Here is a 16,980-nt window from a genome sequence, read left to right as displayed (position 1 = left end):
ACCCGCAGCGGCACGAAGTATGCTCACACTGGCACACCGTGAGTGCTGGCTAAACAATAAGAAGCGCTGAGCAGCCCGTAGGTTACTAGTGGCACAGGGACCCTGGTACACTACGGACGCTGCCTAAATACTGTGAAGCGCGAAGGGGCACATGGATTACCGGCACCCTAGCGATAACCGGCACATCACGGTCGCTGGAAGCGACAGGCTTTGCAGTGCGGTACTGCAATTTTATCAAAATGTACACCAAAATAACCCAGAGTCGTTTATTGTAACTAGATTTTTTCGGGGGATATGATTTTTCTTATCAATTTTCTGTTTACTTACAGCAAAGTCTATTCCTGCCACCGAGAGATGGCGCTACGTCCAGATGTCCTTAAATCCTGGAAATGGTTGAAGCTTAGCTCCCGGCCTTTTTGCTTCTTCCTGCTTTTCTTTTTCTCGTGCCTATCTTTTCTACGTTTGCACCAATGTGCCCTTCATCTTAAGCAAATCGCTTAAAAGCAAGTCTTTCTCGGCAGAAGTCAAGGGCAGATGTGTTATGAAATATTCCTATAAGGTTACTTGATTGCTACGCTGGTGTAGGCCCGTGTACTCAGATTTGGGTGCATGTTAAAGAACCCCAAATGGTCAAAATTTCCGGAGCCCTCCACTACGGCGTCTCTCATAATCATGTGGTGGTTTTGGGACGTTCAACTCCACTAATCTAATCGAATGCTGCGCTGGATGAAAACTTCGCCTCAGTACCGTTTCCGGTTCCTAGTAACTGCCAAGGAAAGCTAGTGTGTGCCCCCCCCCCCCCCCGGCGTTGATGTGCTTCTGAAGGAGGCTACAGCATATGACGCGTCTCAGTTCGCATGCGCAGATTTGTCCCGTACAGGTTTCCAACTGGAAATGTGTGAGGGCAGAAACACCACCATCGGTTGTACATCGATCCATGGATTCACGATCGTTCCTTGCAGCAAATAACGGAGTACGAAGTACGCAGTACTCACAGAGCAAACATGAGACGCAGTGCTCCAACTGTTTCAAATGTTCGAACTTGCTCTTGCAGCGTGACGCGAAAGCTGCGCAAAGTTCCGTACTCTGTCAGTAAACGTCCACAGTGTTCAACTTTAATCAGTGCCGGTGATGATGGCGGGCACCGTTTACACATAATCAACATACCCCGTGGTTTGGACAACTATAGAAGCGAGTCAGTTTGGGGTGCGTCGTAGGGCACGATCCTTTGAGTGCCCGTTCATTCAGCAATTGATGGTCAGGTAGGCGCTGTGTCCTCGATTTTCCATCGGGTGTCGTCAGCGAAGTGGCCGTTCCTTAGTAACACCACAGTGTCAGCGACTTCGTGTGCGAAGATACTTTGGTGGGACATGTCCATTCATAAGGAGAACCACCATACCAAAGATCCGAGGCCACGTCTTTCGGGTCGGCAGCCGAGCATATATCAACCATTGAACCATCACCATGGTAACACAGTGTTTGTGACTAATGCAGCAATATGGAGAACACTAAAACGTTCGAAGTGTCTCACACTACTTTCAGTTAAAATAAATAAGAAATCAAGTCGCTTATTCGGGGTCGAATCACAATTTTATTTCGACGCCTTCAATTCGGAGATAAGAAATATGTTCACGTGCCTTGGGTAGTTGCTCTTTGTTTTACAGAACTTTGCTTTATTTCATAATACAACGAAGATAAAAGATACGATAAAAAATGAAAACTATTTCCCGCCGGTGCTACGTCAGTGAAGGGGCACGTGGTCAATCATCCTAAGGACTGGTTTGGACGGTAAAATCTTTTTCATGGGACATCAATATTGGTCTGAGACGCACCTACATACATGACCCTTATGTGAATGTGGTTATCGGTCGAATAAAACTTCCCTATCGAGTGAGATATTGAAAATAAAATTTCAGGTTTTAGAACAAGAAGATGTAGATATATACAAAAAAGTTAAATCTTCAGGAACTTGTCAGGTTGATATGGCCATGCCAGGAGAGCTCTTTCTGTGGTACTTATCTCCTGGAATTTGGGAAAAAAATGCACAAAATATTAGGCTTGCAAAGTACCACAATAACAACGCTCTACCAATTTAACCACGATAATAAATTACCTTCGAAAAAGTAAATTGCGACACGTGGTGTTTTGTGGCGCTATCGTCATTTGTGTTGACGACATCACGCCGTCGGGTAATGTTAATGAACTTGAGTAATATAACGTAGCCGTTACAGTACTAAAGCTACGCGCAATAAATCAGCGTAAACATCAAAATAATATTGAAGTCACTAAAATGATGCGAATGCATGATATCACAAAATAAGACGAATGCGTACTTTTTTGTATATATGTACCGTGTACGGAATGAAGAAATGCGCCTAATGATTCAGGCATGACATATTGATAACAATGGCAAGACATGCGTGAGACAACCTTTCATCAACTTACATAAAGAAGAGATCGAAGACCTAGACAGATACCTTTCTCGTAAACCCCAAGTGTGCCGAATTGATAGGTTTATCTTTTGTATGTGCGTTTTTCGGGCTTGTCTTTTTTTATACTGTTCATGGTCGGTGTTTGTAGTGTATTGACTTCTTGTTTGTGTTTTTGCACACGCTCTTTTTTAATTGATATACCAATAACGTGAAAATTATCCCAATGTGTACTTCCACAGAAGAGGGAGCCTATCAACTCACAAGGAACCTTGCAAACAAGAACCCGGGTTCGAGCACATCGAAAACGTAGCTTTGTCCTAGCAACCTTCTCTTGGAAAGCATGGGCTGTCGACCTCATTCGCAAATATCCTGGAATGTGGCAGCATCACATATACAATGATTGATTGATTGATTGATTGATTGATTGATCAATATGTGAGGTTTAACGTCCCAAAACCACCATATGATTATGAGAGACGCCGTAGTGGAGGGCTCCGGAAATTTTGACCACCTGGGGTTCTTTAACGTGCACTCAAATCCGAGCACACGCGCCTACAACATTTCCGCCTCCATCGGAAATGCAGCCGCCGCAGCCGGGATTTGATGCCGCGACCTGCGGGTTGGCAGCCGAGTACCTTAGGCACTAGACCACCGCGGCGGAGCCGTCACATAGACATGCTAAGCGTATGGTTCATTGCGAAAAATTCATGCACATTGAAAGAGGGATGCGGAATGTGTTTACTGTATTTATTGAAATGCATTGTGTTTTCTCTTGCTTAGCGGAATCCTCGGCAATGTGTTTTAACTTGAAGCATACATAGGTACAGGAGGTTTCTGTACCAGATCATATATTTTGCTCTCTCTCTCTCTCTCTCACACACACACACACACACAAACGCGCGCGCGCACGCGCATATTAAGTAAAAGAGGAGTCTTTTGTCTCAAAACAATACTTGTCATCTATCTCGCAGTATAGCCGCATGACGGGCCCTTTCAGGTCACGAGCTACACGTTCGTTATCAGCGTGACATTGCTTTTTGATGTGAAAGTTGCCAGCGCCGAGTTTGCAAGAGGCGCATGCAAGCCGGTTGATGGTTATTCTGGGACAAAAAACACCCTTTGTACTCCATTTTTAGTGTACTTCTCAGTATTAGGTCACAGGCGTGCAGTACGATTAGCAGTGCCAACAAAATTAACGCGCGCGGGATATATCTTGCATCGAACAGGGAGGTGATCGGGTGCGTACTGTTTTGGTGAGGTTAGAGCACCTGTATACGGCACAACCACAGACCGGCGTGATGGATCTTCAGCGGCTGTTAGAAAAATGGCTACGCGCGCACTTTAGAATCCCATCCTATTAAATCCCGATTCTTACAGACCGCCTACTCTCGGGAAACTTACTCGAAGAATTTCAATGTATGAATCCATTTGTTTAGTCTAGCGCTTCCATGTTGCCAATTTCACACTCACCTAGTGTCCACCGACTTGAAAAGTTCCTCGTGCTAGGGACTCGACGGGAAGTGCGCATAGACGCTAGTTCAGGTGCGTATACCCAGCGGCAGCAATATAATTTCTTCGGTAAAAATACCGAGCACCTCCAATGCATCTAGTTTCACAGACCACCCGCAATGTACTTTCCTATATATCCGGTAATGAGTGACGTCAAGATACCAGTAAATGGGTTTGACGTCCCAAGACTAACATAATATTGCGATAGACGCCGTACAGGAGGACTCCGCAAAGTTCGACCCCGTATCTTTAATGTTTACCAATATATAAGTACATGGCCGGGCTTCGAGTATTCTGCTTCCATCGACCACAGCCGCCGCTGCTGAGATTCGATCCCGTAACCTTCGGGTCACCAATTAGGCGCTATATCCACTAGACCAATGCGACGGATAGACCGAAAAGTAAAGAAGCAAGCTTACCCTCACATGGCCACATCTCGCGTCGTCAGTGTTTATGAACTTGTACTTTCGCACCCGAAGGTCTCTTGCTAGTCTTCACTTCCAAAATCGAGGTCGATGGAAACACTACCGCTATCACTTGCCGGTTCTACGTGGAAAACGCTGGCATAAGCTCGCGCCTCGTCGAGTCCAGTGAAGTAGCCGACGTGCATATCGTCCAACTTGCGCTTGACGATGCCCTCGATGAGTGGCTGGACGCGCGTTACACTTCCCTTGCCGGGAAAACATATCGCCAGGTACGGCAAGTCCTCCCACGCGCTCATGCCGACGACAATCTGCGCTCCCTCCGGCTCGGACTGCTGTTCGGCGGTGATTGCACACGCGTGGCGCTCTGCCCCGCTGGACACGGGCACGTACGCCAAGTCCGCTCCCGACAGTGCCAGCGAGGTCGCTATCAGCATTTGCAGCGTGAAGTCCTCGACGGGCGGCATGCTCTTGTCGAGGGCCAAGAGCGACCACTGCAGGCTCTGGTTGCGCGGAAAGAGCCAGCAGTAGGCCGCCGCCATGTGGTAGATTCGCTTGTAGTGCGACTCGCACGATTCCAGGGCGCCGCTGACCTTGTCGCTGACCTCTTCTCGGTCCTGGGTGTCTCCGAGTCGCAGGCCCGGTATCACGTCGTCCTCCTCGAGGCTGCGCACTTGGTCCATGGTCAACTGGCATAAGTGAAAACACAGGACGTCGATTTCCTCTTCTGCCATGACTCAACGAGAACGGAGCCCTTTCTTTCAAAGTTGCTGGCTATGGGGTCCCTGCGCAGTGCAACAGGACAAGTCTCGAAAGTCCAGTTTGGTGGCGCAAATGCCGATGCGTTCGGTGTCGTCGCTGCAAAATAACAAGCCTCCGCGATCTTTATGGGCCTTTGACACGGATCTGTAAGGAATTTCGCGAAATAGTATGACCTGTCAATGCAGAAGCGCTCCTGGACATCAGATGGCAAGAGGGGCTAAGATCTGATTTTGTAACGGTGTCTGCCATTCACAAACACAAACGTGAACTTAAAGGGCGTTATCTGGTGAGCTACATGGTTTTTGCTTTATTTTGACTATGAATTTTTAAACTATGTGGTTTGAAAGCTAATAAAAAATATTGCGTTGGAGCTTGTTCCCGATAACAGAGGCCGTAGGAAGCTAGAAAGCAATATCAGCATTTTCGTGTGACTTTGAATGATGTGAGATAGGGTATCTAGTGAAACAAAATATAATAATATAGTTACGGCACATGCGTGCAAAATCCTGTGCGTGCCATTTTCTTCCGCATGCGACAATTTTACGGCATTAGTATATACCTGAATAATCCAGGATCGGCCTACATGCTGAAGCAGTGTTAGAATGACGTATAAGTACAGCTTTATAAAAGACGTTACTCTTTCTTGGTATGCTTGAACCTGGCAATTACGGTCTGATAGTCAGTCTGTCCGTCACACGATTCAGCACCTGGCCAAAGTATAAGCGCTTGCTAAATGCCCAGTCATATTGAAATGGAGGCTGTGTTCGTACTTGTGATCATTGTCGGTCAAGAAGCAAATGTTACACATATCTGAGGTGCAAGGTCAATACGTAAGTATTAGAAGGTGCGTATCAGTGAATATATAGATACGTGCTGCGAGCAATGGAAACAAAAATGGTAGGCGTAACCGTAAGACACGGGAAGAGAGCAGAGTGGGTTAGGGAACAAACGGGGGTTAAGGATGCCATAGCTGAAATCAAGAAGAGGAAATGGACATGGGCCGGGCATGTAGCGCGTACACAGGTTAACCGCTTGTCATTAAGGGTAACTAACTGGATACCCAGAGAAGGCAAGCGGGTTAGGGGGAGACAGAAGATTAGGTGGGCAGATGAGATTAAGAAGTTTGCTGGTATTAATTGGCAGCAGCAAGCACAGGACCGGGTTAACTGGTGGAACATGGGAGAGGCCTTTGTCCTACAGTGGACGTCGTCAGGCTGATGATGATGAAGGCGTATTTCTAAAGGGCGTAGTGTTCCTTACGTTGCACTCAAAATGCGACGCCACGCACGTAAGAAGGCCGGCAGAAGAATGTTGTCTTTCGACGACTTTTGCAGCGAAGCACACTGGTACGCTGTCATTTTTTAGAACTGACAAACAAGAAAGGTAAGGGAAATATAGAAGATGTTAGTTGTGAATGCAACTGTGACGAAAAAGTAAAAAGTAGACAGAAAAGCAGATTGCCGCTGGCCGAGACAGGGCCTGTGATCGTTAAATAATATGTGCGACGCTCCGATAACAGTAACAGAGGCGGTAATCCCTTCCCCGTCCACTTTATGGAGTGTATATGTGTATTTAAACTTCGGAGTGTTAATCAGCGTCGCTAATAGCCATGGCGGGGAATGTGAAAAACTTTTCGTAATTACCGGCAGAAAACCAAAGCACGTGTTTTATAACAACTACACAAACTGCACCATCTACGCCAATGACATAATGATGACAGCACCAATGCACCATCAATGACGATGGCGGCCAACGTAGACACATCATCTACATATACGAAAACTTCACTGACACAAGCCACTCTCAACTTTACCAATTACGTTGTATGTAGTAAACCACAAATTAACAATAAGAACTACGCACTATGTGGTTCAAGCATTCATTAGAGACAGCATATCGACATCACGTTCAACTCTTCACAGCAAAGCTTAAGAATCGCACTCACCCTCCCCCCTCTTTTTTTAGGAGCGAAGCTCCTTACGCCGTAGGTCACTCGTCGCGAGTCGTCATCGTAGTAGCCACCTCTCGTTTAGTCCTTACAATGTCCGTTTGATGGCGCTACTTGTGCATGATGAATGTACGATGAAAAGATGCGAGATGGAGGTACTTGAAGTGTTCACTAAATGGACGGACAGACAGACGGACGGACGCGTGGACAGACAGGCGGATGACCGGACACACGGACGAACGCACGGACGCTTCGCCTCACTCATCATCATTTACTCCGTGGATATGCACGCACGGAAGCACACTACATCTTCGGGTACCGATGGAAATGTTATCACGCAGACTGAAGCGCCTCTCGAAACAATATCAAGCACCACCAGCAGCGCATACATAATGTACGAACAGCAAGTATTCATCCTTGATAAGTGATTCCATGACTCATTTTATCAGTGACTCAGTCACTTACATGACAACACGCATAGTGGTCTCAACTCGTTAAGTTGTCACAGTTTCAATTCGGCATCTGCAGTAGCCCCGCGGACGCAAGCTACTGCTGGAAATTGCTGGCTACGAACTGCCGCAGAGCTGCTGTAGACACCCAGCTACAATTGTGCACAAATAAAATCACACTTGTCTAGAGCAGCGAAGCACTTGCCCATCGACGCTGTGGTTGGGCGCGGCTTTTGCCTCATGTTATAGTCGCAGCCTTTTGTTAATGCCTAAATTGCAGCGCAGGGGCCTATTGCGTGCAATATGACCATGTTTGGTAGCGTTACGGCGTCGGTCTTCACACGGTTCGGCGGGAAACGACAGCCGGAGCGGCAATCTAAAGCAATACATTCGGTGTTAACAGGAGCACGCGCTCTCCGCGTCCGCAGATCCAAACGTAACTTTTTCGAGCACGGACAATGGTGTGATTATTACTGAGGATGCGCATGTCCGCTCGCACTCGAGACACGTTACCTACGAGACCAGTGCAACCAGCGCAACGCATTCCAAAAGACGTGTACAGGGCACGTGGAGGCGCCGGGCTTCGCCGTTTATTTCATTTCGTAGATGCAGAAAAAAGAAGCCGAAAAGAAAACTTTCTTTTTATGTTGGCTTAATGCCTTATCCGTTTCGAATCAAGCGAATTTGGTAAGCATTCTTGGAGTCACCGGAGAGAACCCCGTGAGAGCGACAGGAGAAGTGTACACTGGCAACACTGGTGTACACGCCAGCCGCCGGACAAGGCGTGAACATAAGAAGCTTGCCGAGCAAGCTGCTCAAAAAATAAATGAATGAATGAATGAATGAATGAATGAATAAAAGCTTTATTTAAAATTCCTTGTGATGCATCGTTTGCTATAGGAACAAAGCGGGCGCGCTGAAAGAGCATCGAACACCCGTCACTTCAAGGGGAGGAAACCTGCCAGCTCATTGCAGAGTGTGCGGTTGTTTACGTGCCTGCTTTAATTATCCCCAGCTACTAGACCCGTGGGTGAACTAGAAGGTATACTTTGAACTTTTTTTGAGATGAATAAAATTAAAAAGGGTGGTGCCACCATGTTTGTGGCCTGCACGTTCTTTGCTTTAAGTGCTTTTCATAGCTCCGGGAAGCATGATACACGCATCAGGATTCATTTATTCTCGCCAAATAAATTAATAAATTGATGCGAATCACCTGTGAGAACAGCGAACAATGCGTAAGCTGTGGCTTCCGCATTGCTTGGTTCAAAACGAAGTTTTAAAGCACGCCAAGGTCCCGACCCAGTAGCGAAGCAATGCTGCCTGTCCCGGCCAATAAATAACACGCTATCTGCAAGTCTTGTTCGCGAAGGAGAGCCGAACACGCCCCGCAGCTCGCGCAGTTAGTTATCAATGCCTCATTAGCAGCTCTCAAGCGCGTCTTGCATTGGGCAAGTTGTCTGTTGCGCATCTGGCCCAACAGAAAAATACCGCCAATAGGAGAGACGCTGCCACCAGCGTCCAAGAGCGCAGACATGTCCGAGCGCAAAGCGCGTACTCTTCTTTAAGGCCTGACCACATGCGCACGTTGCGCAGCCCGTCAGCGCGCGGCTGTTTGACGCGGCGTCTCGCCCTCTCCCGATGGAGATACAAGGTGCGTGGCTACGCGAAGCAGCGCTGCCTTCTCCCGCCAGAGGACGCGGCAGAGGACGCGGCGACGCGTAAAAACGCGCCGCGCTGCCGTGCCGCGCCACGCGCCCATGTGGTCAGGCCTTTAGGGTACTTGACAAGAGCTAGCAGAGACAGCGCGTTCGACGTTGCAAACGGTGTCCACAAGGTCACCACGTGGATTGTGCTCGACTGCGCCGACCACCCCATGGCCCGGATTTCACACCTGCGTTGAGAGCTACAGCCTCAACCACTACATGACGACCCATCCCTCGACAATCAGGAACTCTTTTGTGGACTCCTTCTGTCGGACCGGCGTCCGACTGAGCCGCCACAAGTTTACACGGCTGAGGAGACCCACATCCTTTGCCCGATCTGTCGAATGCCGGAAATGTTTCGGTGCAGTCAACAGGACGGCTCCACCACAGCTGTCTGTTTGTGCTAACAATTCAAGGCACCTTTCCTCATCTGCCACAGCCACTGCCGGCTCCAACCACCGTCGAGGCCGCCGTAACCCTTCTCCGCACAGCTAGTCCGCACCTCTTGGCTCGGGTGCTCTTCTGAGGCGTAATGGTCAAAATTCACGGAATAGATGCAGATCAGACATGTAAGAATGTGTCTCATGGCTTCTTCAGATGGGGCTACACCTCTCGATAAGGCGTTGTTCCTAGCCAAGTGGCAGGCGGCGCCCGATCAACAGTCGCATGTTTCCGGGTTTGCAGTACAAGGTCTGTTTCGCACGAGGGTGCATGGGAACGATCCCGGAATGGTACCATAAACAAGACCTAGCATTGTGTGTGAGTCTATTTTGACATTTTTATGTGTTTAACTGCGTTTTTTTCACTTAAGGGTACAATGAGGAGGAGTGTCCGACGAATACATCCAAAAAACAAGATTGAACCTTGGCAACACTACTATTAGCTGCTATGCCACTGCTTGTTGGGCTTTCTGCGAACTTCAAGAGAATCTGGTAACATACCATGTCATCGATGTCGTCTTCTGCCATCACAGGGCGAGAATGGGCACCTCGCTTAGAAAGTCACCGATTATAGAAAGGCGGTCTTTGTGCAATTTACCTGAACGGGTCTCGAAAGTTCTGTTCAGTGGAGTAAATGTGGGCGCATTCTAGGTCGCCCTCTGTGAACGAAGAGGCCTCCAGGCTCTTTGTGGGCCGTAGACACGGCACTCTAGGAATTTCCCGAAAGACTATAACGATGCCAACGACTCTGGGCGTGAGGCGGCAAGATTGACTAAGAACTGATTTTGTAGCTGAAGATTACTTTCACAGACCCGTATATAACTAAAGGTGCGACATCTGATGGGCTACGCACGTGTTTCTTGATTATGTTATTGGAACTTAAAAAAATGAATGCGTTAGCGCTTATTCTCGACACTACAGCGCAGAAAAAATTTTGAAAGCGATATCGTGATTCACACGAGTCCTCAATGACCTGCGATAGACTACCGTGTCAAACAAAATATAATAATGCTGCGGGTCATGCGTTCTGTGAAATATAGTGCATGCCACTTTCTTCCGCGCATTACTGTTGTGGCATTAGTATACGTAAAAATGAGCGACGCACCCTGCATTAAAGGAGCGGTTTGAGAATAACATAACCTTTACCTTTATAGTTATGCCAAGGAGTGCATTTAGCAGGTATTTCTCAGATCTTGACTTGAGATTGACTGTCAAATGCATTCCCCACTATTCTACTTCCAACGCATAATAAGAATATGCGGTCACTATACATAAGCTAAGTAGTCACTTAAAAGATCCCTGCCTATGCCTTTAACAGATACAGTGCCTGACTGTAGCTGTTTTTTGCCTATACCACTAGATAAATACTCTTACAAGAGTATGTTTTTGTAGGATACCCTAAGAATACCCTACGGTGGGCGCATATTACATATCTAAAGGGGAATAGGAAGAACAGGCTATGAATGCCGGCAGCCGTGTGATTATGAATCTATTCTTCCCGCACGCACCGTCCCTAGCGCATCTACTTTCTCTCGAGCGCGTCGTTCGATAGCCACGACATGCTCAGGCACAGAAAGTTTCAATGGTACCTCCAACTGCTCGCCTGCAGTTTCCTAGTGACCAACAGCTCGTACTTCAAAAGAAAGGTACTCTCCAACATGACATGCATCACTGGCGCAAGCGACCACCAGACGTCATGTCCGAGCTTAAGACACGGAACTTTGCCGTCCTACTGGAAGCTGGCGGCCGGTTCAGTCGCACCGGAAAGCCCGGAGATACGAACGACACGCTAAGGGTGTCCTGCGAGGCCTGGAACTATGTGACGAACAAGCCGTCGTTCGCCTTGGTGGATCGGTGGGTACACGGGGCTCGTCTGCTGATCCACAGGTCACGGGTTCGATACCAGCCGTGATGATCACGTTTTGGTGGAGGCAAATCGGTAGAGGCCCATGTAATGTGCCATGCCAGTGCACGATAAAGAACGCCAGATGGTCAAAATTTCTGGAGCTCTCTGTTATGACGTTTCCGAAGCACATCGTGGTTCTGGGACGTAAAACCATAAATATTCTTATCGCACACAGACCATCAAGTTGCCCCACCGTGGTGGTCTAGTTGCTAAGGTACTCGGCTGCTGACCCGGAGGTCGCGGGTTTGTATCCCGACTGCGGCAGCTGCATTTCCGATGGAGGGGGAAATGTTGTAGGCCCATGTGCTCAGATTTGGGTGCACGTTAAAGAACCCCAGGTGGTCGAAATTTCCGGAGCCCTCCACTACGGCGTCACTCATAATCAAATGGTGGTTTTGGGACGTTAAACCCCACATATCAATCAATCAAACAGACCATCAAGTCGTTATTCGTGAGCGATTTGAACACGGTGTGTGACCAGTGGTCCCACATCATGATGATCGTGTTGTTACAAGTGAACGCCAAGATAACGATCAGCGTCGTCGCCGACCACGTCGGCCGCAAGTCTGTCATCCTTGTCTCTATAGCGATACTCTTGGCGTCCACCATCACCACCAGCCTCGCAAACAGTTATCCGCTCTATCTGGCGTCCAGATGCTTCGCCTCCAGAAACGTCGCCAGCGCGTGCATCCCTCAACGTCATCACGTTCTTCAACGTCAGGACACACGAGGTCAGGCCGCTGCAAATCGTCATCGTCCGAGCCCTCGCCATTGTATAGCCACTGTTCGACCTGTTCTTCGCATTTTTATCACCGTTCCACAATCACAGGGTGTCAAAGCAGGCGACCTACTTGGCACCAACCTACCTAATGGCTGTAGCACTCTTCCTCATGAAAGAATCTTCGTAACGTTAAGCGCATAAAAAATGATTTGCTGAAGCCTAATGGGGGACAGCGGGAGAGCTCAACAATCTTGCGCCCCAAGACATTGTGAGCATCGTTCCAGAATGATCGGAGCCCTTTCCGCGTGAGTTGTCAGGTCCTTGCAGGTCTTGGAGTTTAAGATCGCCGCGGGTCTTACGTTCGAGTCAGTGGGTGCTCAGAAGTTGCTCTCGCAAAATACTATACCGTCGAATGCGCCGAGGTCAGTGCCATGCGGTCGATCGTCGTGTCGCGGGAGAACGTGGAGCGTACGAAGCAGGCACTCGAACATCACGACCGAATGCTGAAACGCTGTAGACGCAGAGTCGCCACAGTGTATCGTAGACTCGACTACACAAAGCACGGAAGAGTTCTTTTCGGTATTACTGTTGTGAGTAAAGTTGTAGCCTGTCTTTATAACGCCTTCATTTGTACTTTTCTTTTTAAAACCTCTATTATTTATGCAGCACATAAAACGAAGACGCAAGCCTGGCTACTCTCACAACTGTACCGGGAGGTCAAGCCTCCTGGAGCGATCGTGTGTGTATACTGGGCAGGCGCAACTTTATCTTTATAAGTTGGGGATTCAATGAATCTTTCAAAGCACTGCCACCTGATACTGGAACCCAATGAGGGTGAGTCCCCGAGAATGAATAATAACGTGCATATATTACTTTCTTAGCTTTGCATGTAATTCATTGATTTACCACTACGTACCCCTCCGTGATTTGAACCACAAAATTAGTACGACCTTGGTTGTGGTTTTTCTCTATTTATGGTCGAGCTCTCTTCGCGTTAGCATAAAGGGGCCAATAAGGTCTCCTGCATAGATAACGTCAAATTACACTAATCATCGTAAATACTTGCAGCTATACATGTATATTGGCAGAGCGACCTTGTCTTGCGGTTTCCTCATCTGCCTCCGCAAACAAAATGACGCCTTGCGAAGCAGGATGACGCAGAGTTCAACACCTGGCCTTTATTCTTCCCAAAGGAAATGATATGGTTGGGAAAAAAACAATTAGCTTTGATAGAAAAAGCATGCCAATGATGTCGCCAACCATACAGCTTGTCAATGTCCTCATTTAGACGCGATTTTCGGACAAACGAGGTGACATCAAGAAATCATACGTTCTTGTTCAAGTTCGGTCAAGCTTTTTTCACACTCTCGCTGGTTTGAACGAGGATGACGGCGAACGTGATGACGGCTCGGGCAAGCTGCAAATTGAAAGAGGTTATGCGAAATTGAATCAGGTACATACGTTTCAAATTTTCCTTGAAAAAAAATATAATCTTAAAGGAACCGACAACTGTCCGGTATGCCGCACCGTGGCTACGCTAGTGATTGACTTCATGGCACGTAGCGCGTATGGCGTCGCCATCAGAATGTGTGTGACAACAGCCAAGTCATGCACGTCTACTTGCTGCGGTACATATCGCATGACCTCTGTTGCACCTCAAATATTTTGAGGTCAGTATTCCTCTGACAAAACTATACTTATTGGAAACGTGTGATTTGTGCCATGGCTTAGTTGGAGTTGACTGGTTTTGTCATCTAATTCCTAAGCTCCCATTGCCGCGTAACCTGGAGGGACATGCTATAGGCCTAACTACTCAGTGTGTAGCAGGACTTGTTCGGAGGCTAGTTGCTGCTTGCTGAAAACCCTCGTGCCTGCGTGGTTTGAGCATAAATTCTGCATGTCATCAACTTTCCATTGAAGTTCTCGGTAGCGCCTATGGTGCGTGGTTCTGTGCATCCGTTGTCTTTCTTGCGCTACATTATGATATCTCGAAATTCACTATGCCGTATCTTTTCAATTAACATAATGTAGGCCTGTCGGAAGGCCTGTCGCCAAATATGCTTGGGCTCAGCATATCTGCATTGCCTGGAGTGTCACGTTACAGACTAGCCAACCATTTTGAGTGCCTCAAGGTACTTGTGTACTTACACGAGTTGCACCGAAATCTATGAAACCACCATGTGGGATACCAACATGATGTGGCTGGAAGTTTGGGATGTCACGACAATGTTATCAGTACGTGCGAGGCCCTTAGCCAAGGTGGTGGAGGGTGGGGTGTCCTAACTGCTTGCCCGTGGGGTGTTCCAACTAACGCCGTGTTCGCAGTTCTCACTATTTCACCAGCACTGCTGCCGAAACCGGAGTCGACAGCGACGTCTGCTGTACCAGTGACGTCATGCGGGACAGTTCTGCTCGGGCCACGTGACACTACCGCATGTGACAGCGACCGCATATGTTTCATTATTGCGCTTCTGAAGGCATAGAAACCTGCCTCGTGGCCATGACCATCAACCACCTCCCCTACATCGCAACTGCTGTCCCGTCGGTACATACAAGGCAATCGTTAAACTGATGGACTCCTCGTCATCGTGAGCACCAAATAGAAATAATGCAAAGGCATTGAAATATTTATTTGATTGGGGGGTTTTCGCACAAAAAATATATTATAATCAGGTATTCTGTAGGGGAGGGCTCCACGAGTTTTGCCTATCTGGGTACGTTTTACCTGGACTGACATCGGTTCGTTTCTGGCGGAATGCGACCACCGCGCCCGGGGTCGAACCCACAGCCTTCAGGTCATAGGGTGAGCACTGTGACCTCGTTGCCGCCGTGGCAAACCCTGTGTTCGTGGTCATGCGGAAGTGGGAAGAGAAGCTGTCTACTCCTCCTAAAACCGAGAGGGACTGACACTTCGTACTGCAATAGTCACGTATTCTGAGTGCAGTCACAAGTCTATCGTTCATTTTATTTATTTATTTATTTATTTATTTATTTATTTATTTATTTATTTATTTATTTATTTGTTTGTTTGTTTGTTTGTTTGTTTGTTTATTGATATTGCGTTGTTATACAAGATCTTGGCAGCGGTGAACACAACCGCAAAGTATCAAGGACAGACAATCAGTTGGTTCGTCCGTGCATGTGCTCACAAAAAAAAATAAATCAGCCTCGCCGCGGTGGTCTAGTGGCTAAGGTACTCGGCTGCTGACCCGCAGGGCGCGGGTTCGAATCCCGGCTGCGGCGGCTGCATTTCCGATGGAGGCGGAAATGTTGTAGGCCCGTGTGCTCAGATTTGGGTGCACGTTAACGAACCCCAGGTGGTCTAAATTTCCGGAGCCCTCCACTACGGCGTCTCTCATAATCATATAGTGGTTTTGGGACGTTAAACCCCACATATCAATCAAAAATAATAAATCAGAAAGAGCAAGCGACGTAATTCCAGTGTTCTTTAAATCAAACAGACAGAGAGTTATTACGAGTAAAAAGGAAAACACTTGCACCATCTGCTGCTAAAAGAAACCATGTGTAGATGCGAAGCAGCGGGAGCTAACGTTTACACTGGCGGTGACGCTGGCGCTCATCGCAGCGGGAGAGAAACATGGGAAGACGCAAAGCGCACACTGGTGGACTAGTGTTTCCTACTGGAACATGCCAATTCCTGCTAATGGGTAAAGAGAAACAGAAGACTCCAATCCAACACAGAGGCCCTCAGTCCACATTTAGCTAACGTGCACGCTGTGAATTTTTACTGTTCAAACAACGCACAGCACACATCTCCCACCGGCATGCGCTAGCTTGGATGTCAGGCCAGTGAACGGTTGTGCAGCGCGAGCAGCTGGTGTTGTTGTTAGTGGTTCATAAGGAAGAGGAAAAAGGCACCTAATTTCTGTCTGCCTTCAGGCCACACGGCGCAGTGCCTTATAGGGGTGGGGGGAAGGAGGGATAAAAAGAATAGAAGGAAAATAGAAGGAGAAGAAGACAGCCAACGAGAGAAAAAAGAAGAAGATAGGAAAGTGGGGATCCGGTCGAAGCAGTCCAAGGGCGGGGCACCACAATGCGAGAGCTGCACGGCTTCAGGAGACCGCGGAGGGCGAACCGTCGGCGGGAGCTACGCTGAAGTCGGAGATCGCGAGGGCACAACCGTCCAGCTTGAAATCCTGCGAGCGAATCATCAGCTGGTGTCTTCAATCAAGAAACTCGCTAGCAGCAGGTACTGCCTTCTCCCCTCTCACCTGGCTACGCCTGTGTCGGCGTTGCCTGGTGAGAGGGGAGAAGCGTAGGAGAGGAGAGGGAAGATAGGGGACGCGCATGCGCCGTAAGGGTGGTCACGCCGCACAGCGGATTGAACTCGACCCTAAGATTGTTCGAATCTAAAAAAGAAACAGGCATGAAACATCTGCGAGACAATAAAAATGCTTCCTATACTGAAGCTGCGTTCAAACTGCGATTGGAATCTTGTGTCACAGTTTTATTGGGAAATTAGTTCCAATCCACTGTTGTTATCGAAATATTTTTAATACTTTTTATCAAGTCTAAAACCTTAGATGCCTAATAAAATGCCAAGACTGAATGACGTCTGACGTCAGTGGCGTGAACATCAGTGATGAAAACGTGACGTCAGTGCTTGTTAAAACGCTGGTGGATCACGGAGGCCGTGAAAAAATTATGACGGGCAGAAAGCTTACGCA

At 48.0% G+C, this 16,980-nt stretch overlaps 1 protein-coding gene across 1 annotated transcript; it reads right to left on the bottom strand.

Annotated features, from left to right (window-relative positions):
- Window positions 1-1,568: 1,568 nt before the first annotated feature.
- Window positions 1,569-5,345, bottom strand: LOC119164507 (uncharacterized). The gene is made up of 2 exons (XM_037416704.2): window positions 4,361-5,345; window positions 1,569-2,022 (listed from the first exon to the last, which is right to left on the bottom strand). Exon 1 carries the CDS (start codon window positions 5,095-5,097, stop codon window positions 4,429-4,431), a length of 669 nt encoding a protein of 222 aa, XP_037272601.2. The 5' UTR covers window positions 5,098-5,345; the 3' UTR covers window positions 1,569-2,022; window positions 4,361-4,428.
- Between the last annotated feature and the right edge of the window lie 11,635 nt (window positions 5,346-16,980).

This window comes from Rhipicephalus microplus, chromosome 8, assembly GCF_043290135.1.
Source record: "Rhipicephalus microplus isolate Deutch F79 chromosome 8, USDA_Rmic, whole genome shotgun sequence".
Lineage (NCBI taxonomy): Eukaryota > Metazoa > Arthropoda > Arachnida > Ixodida > Ixodidae > Rhipicephalus > Rhipicephalus microplus.
Note: the sequence above shows the minus strand (reverse complement) of the source record. Positions and strands in the feature narration are given on the sequence as shown.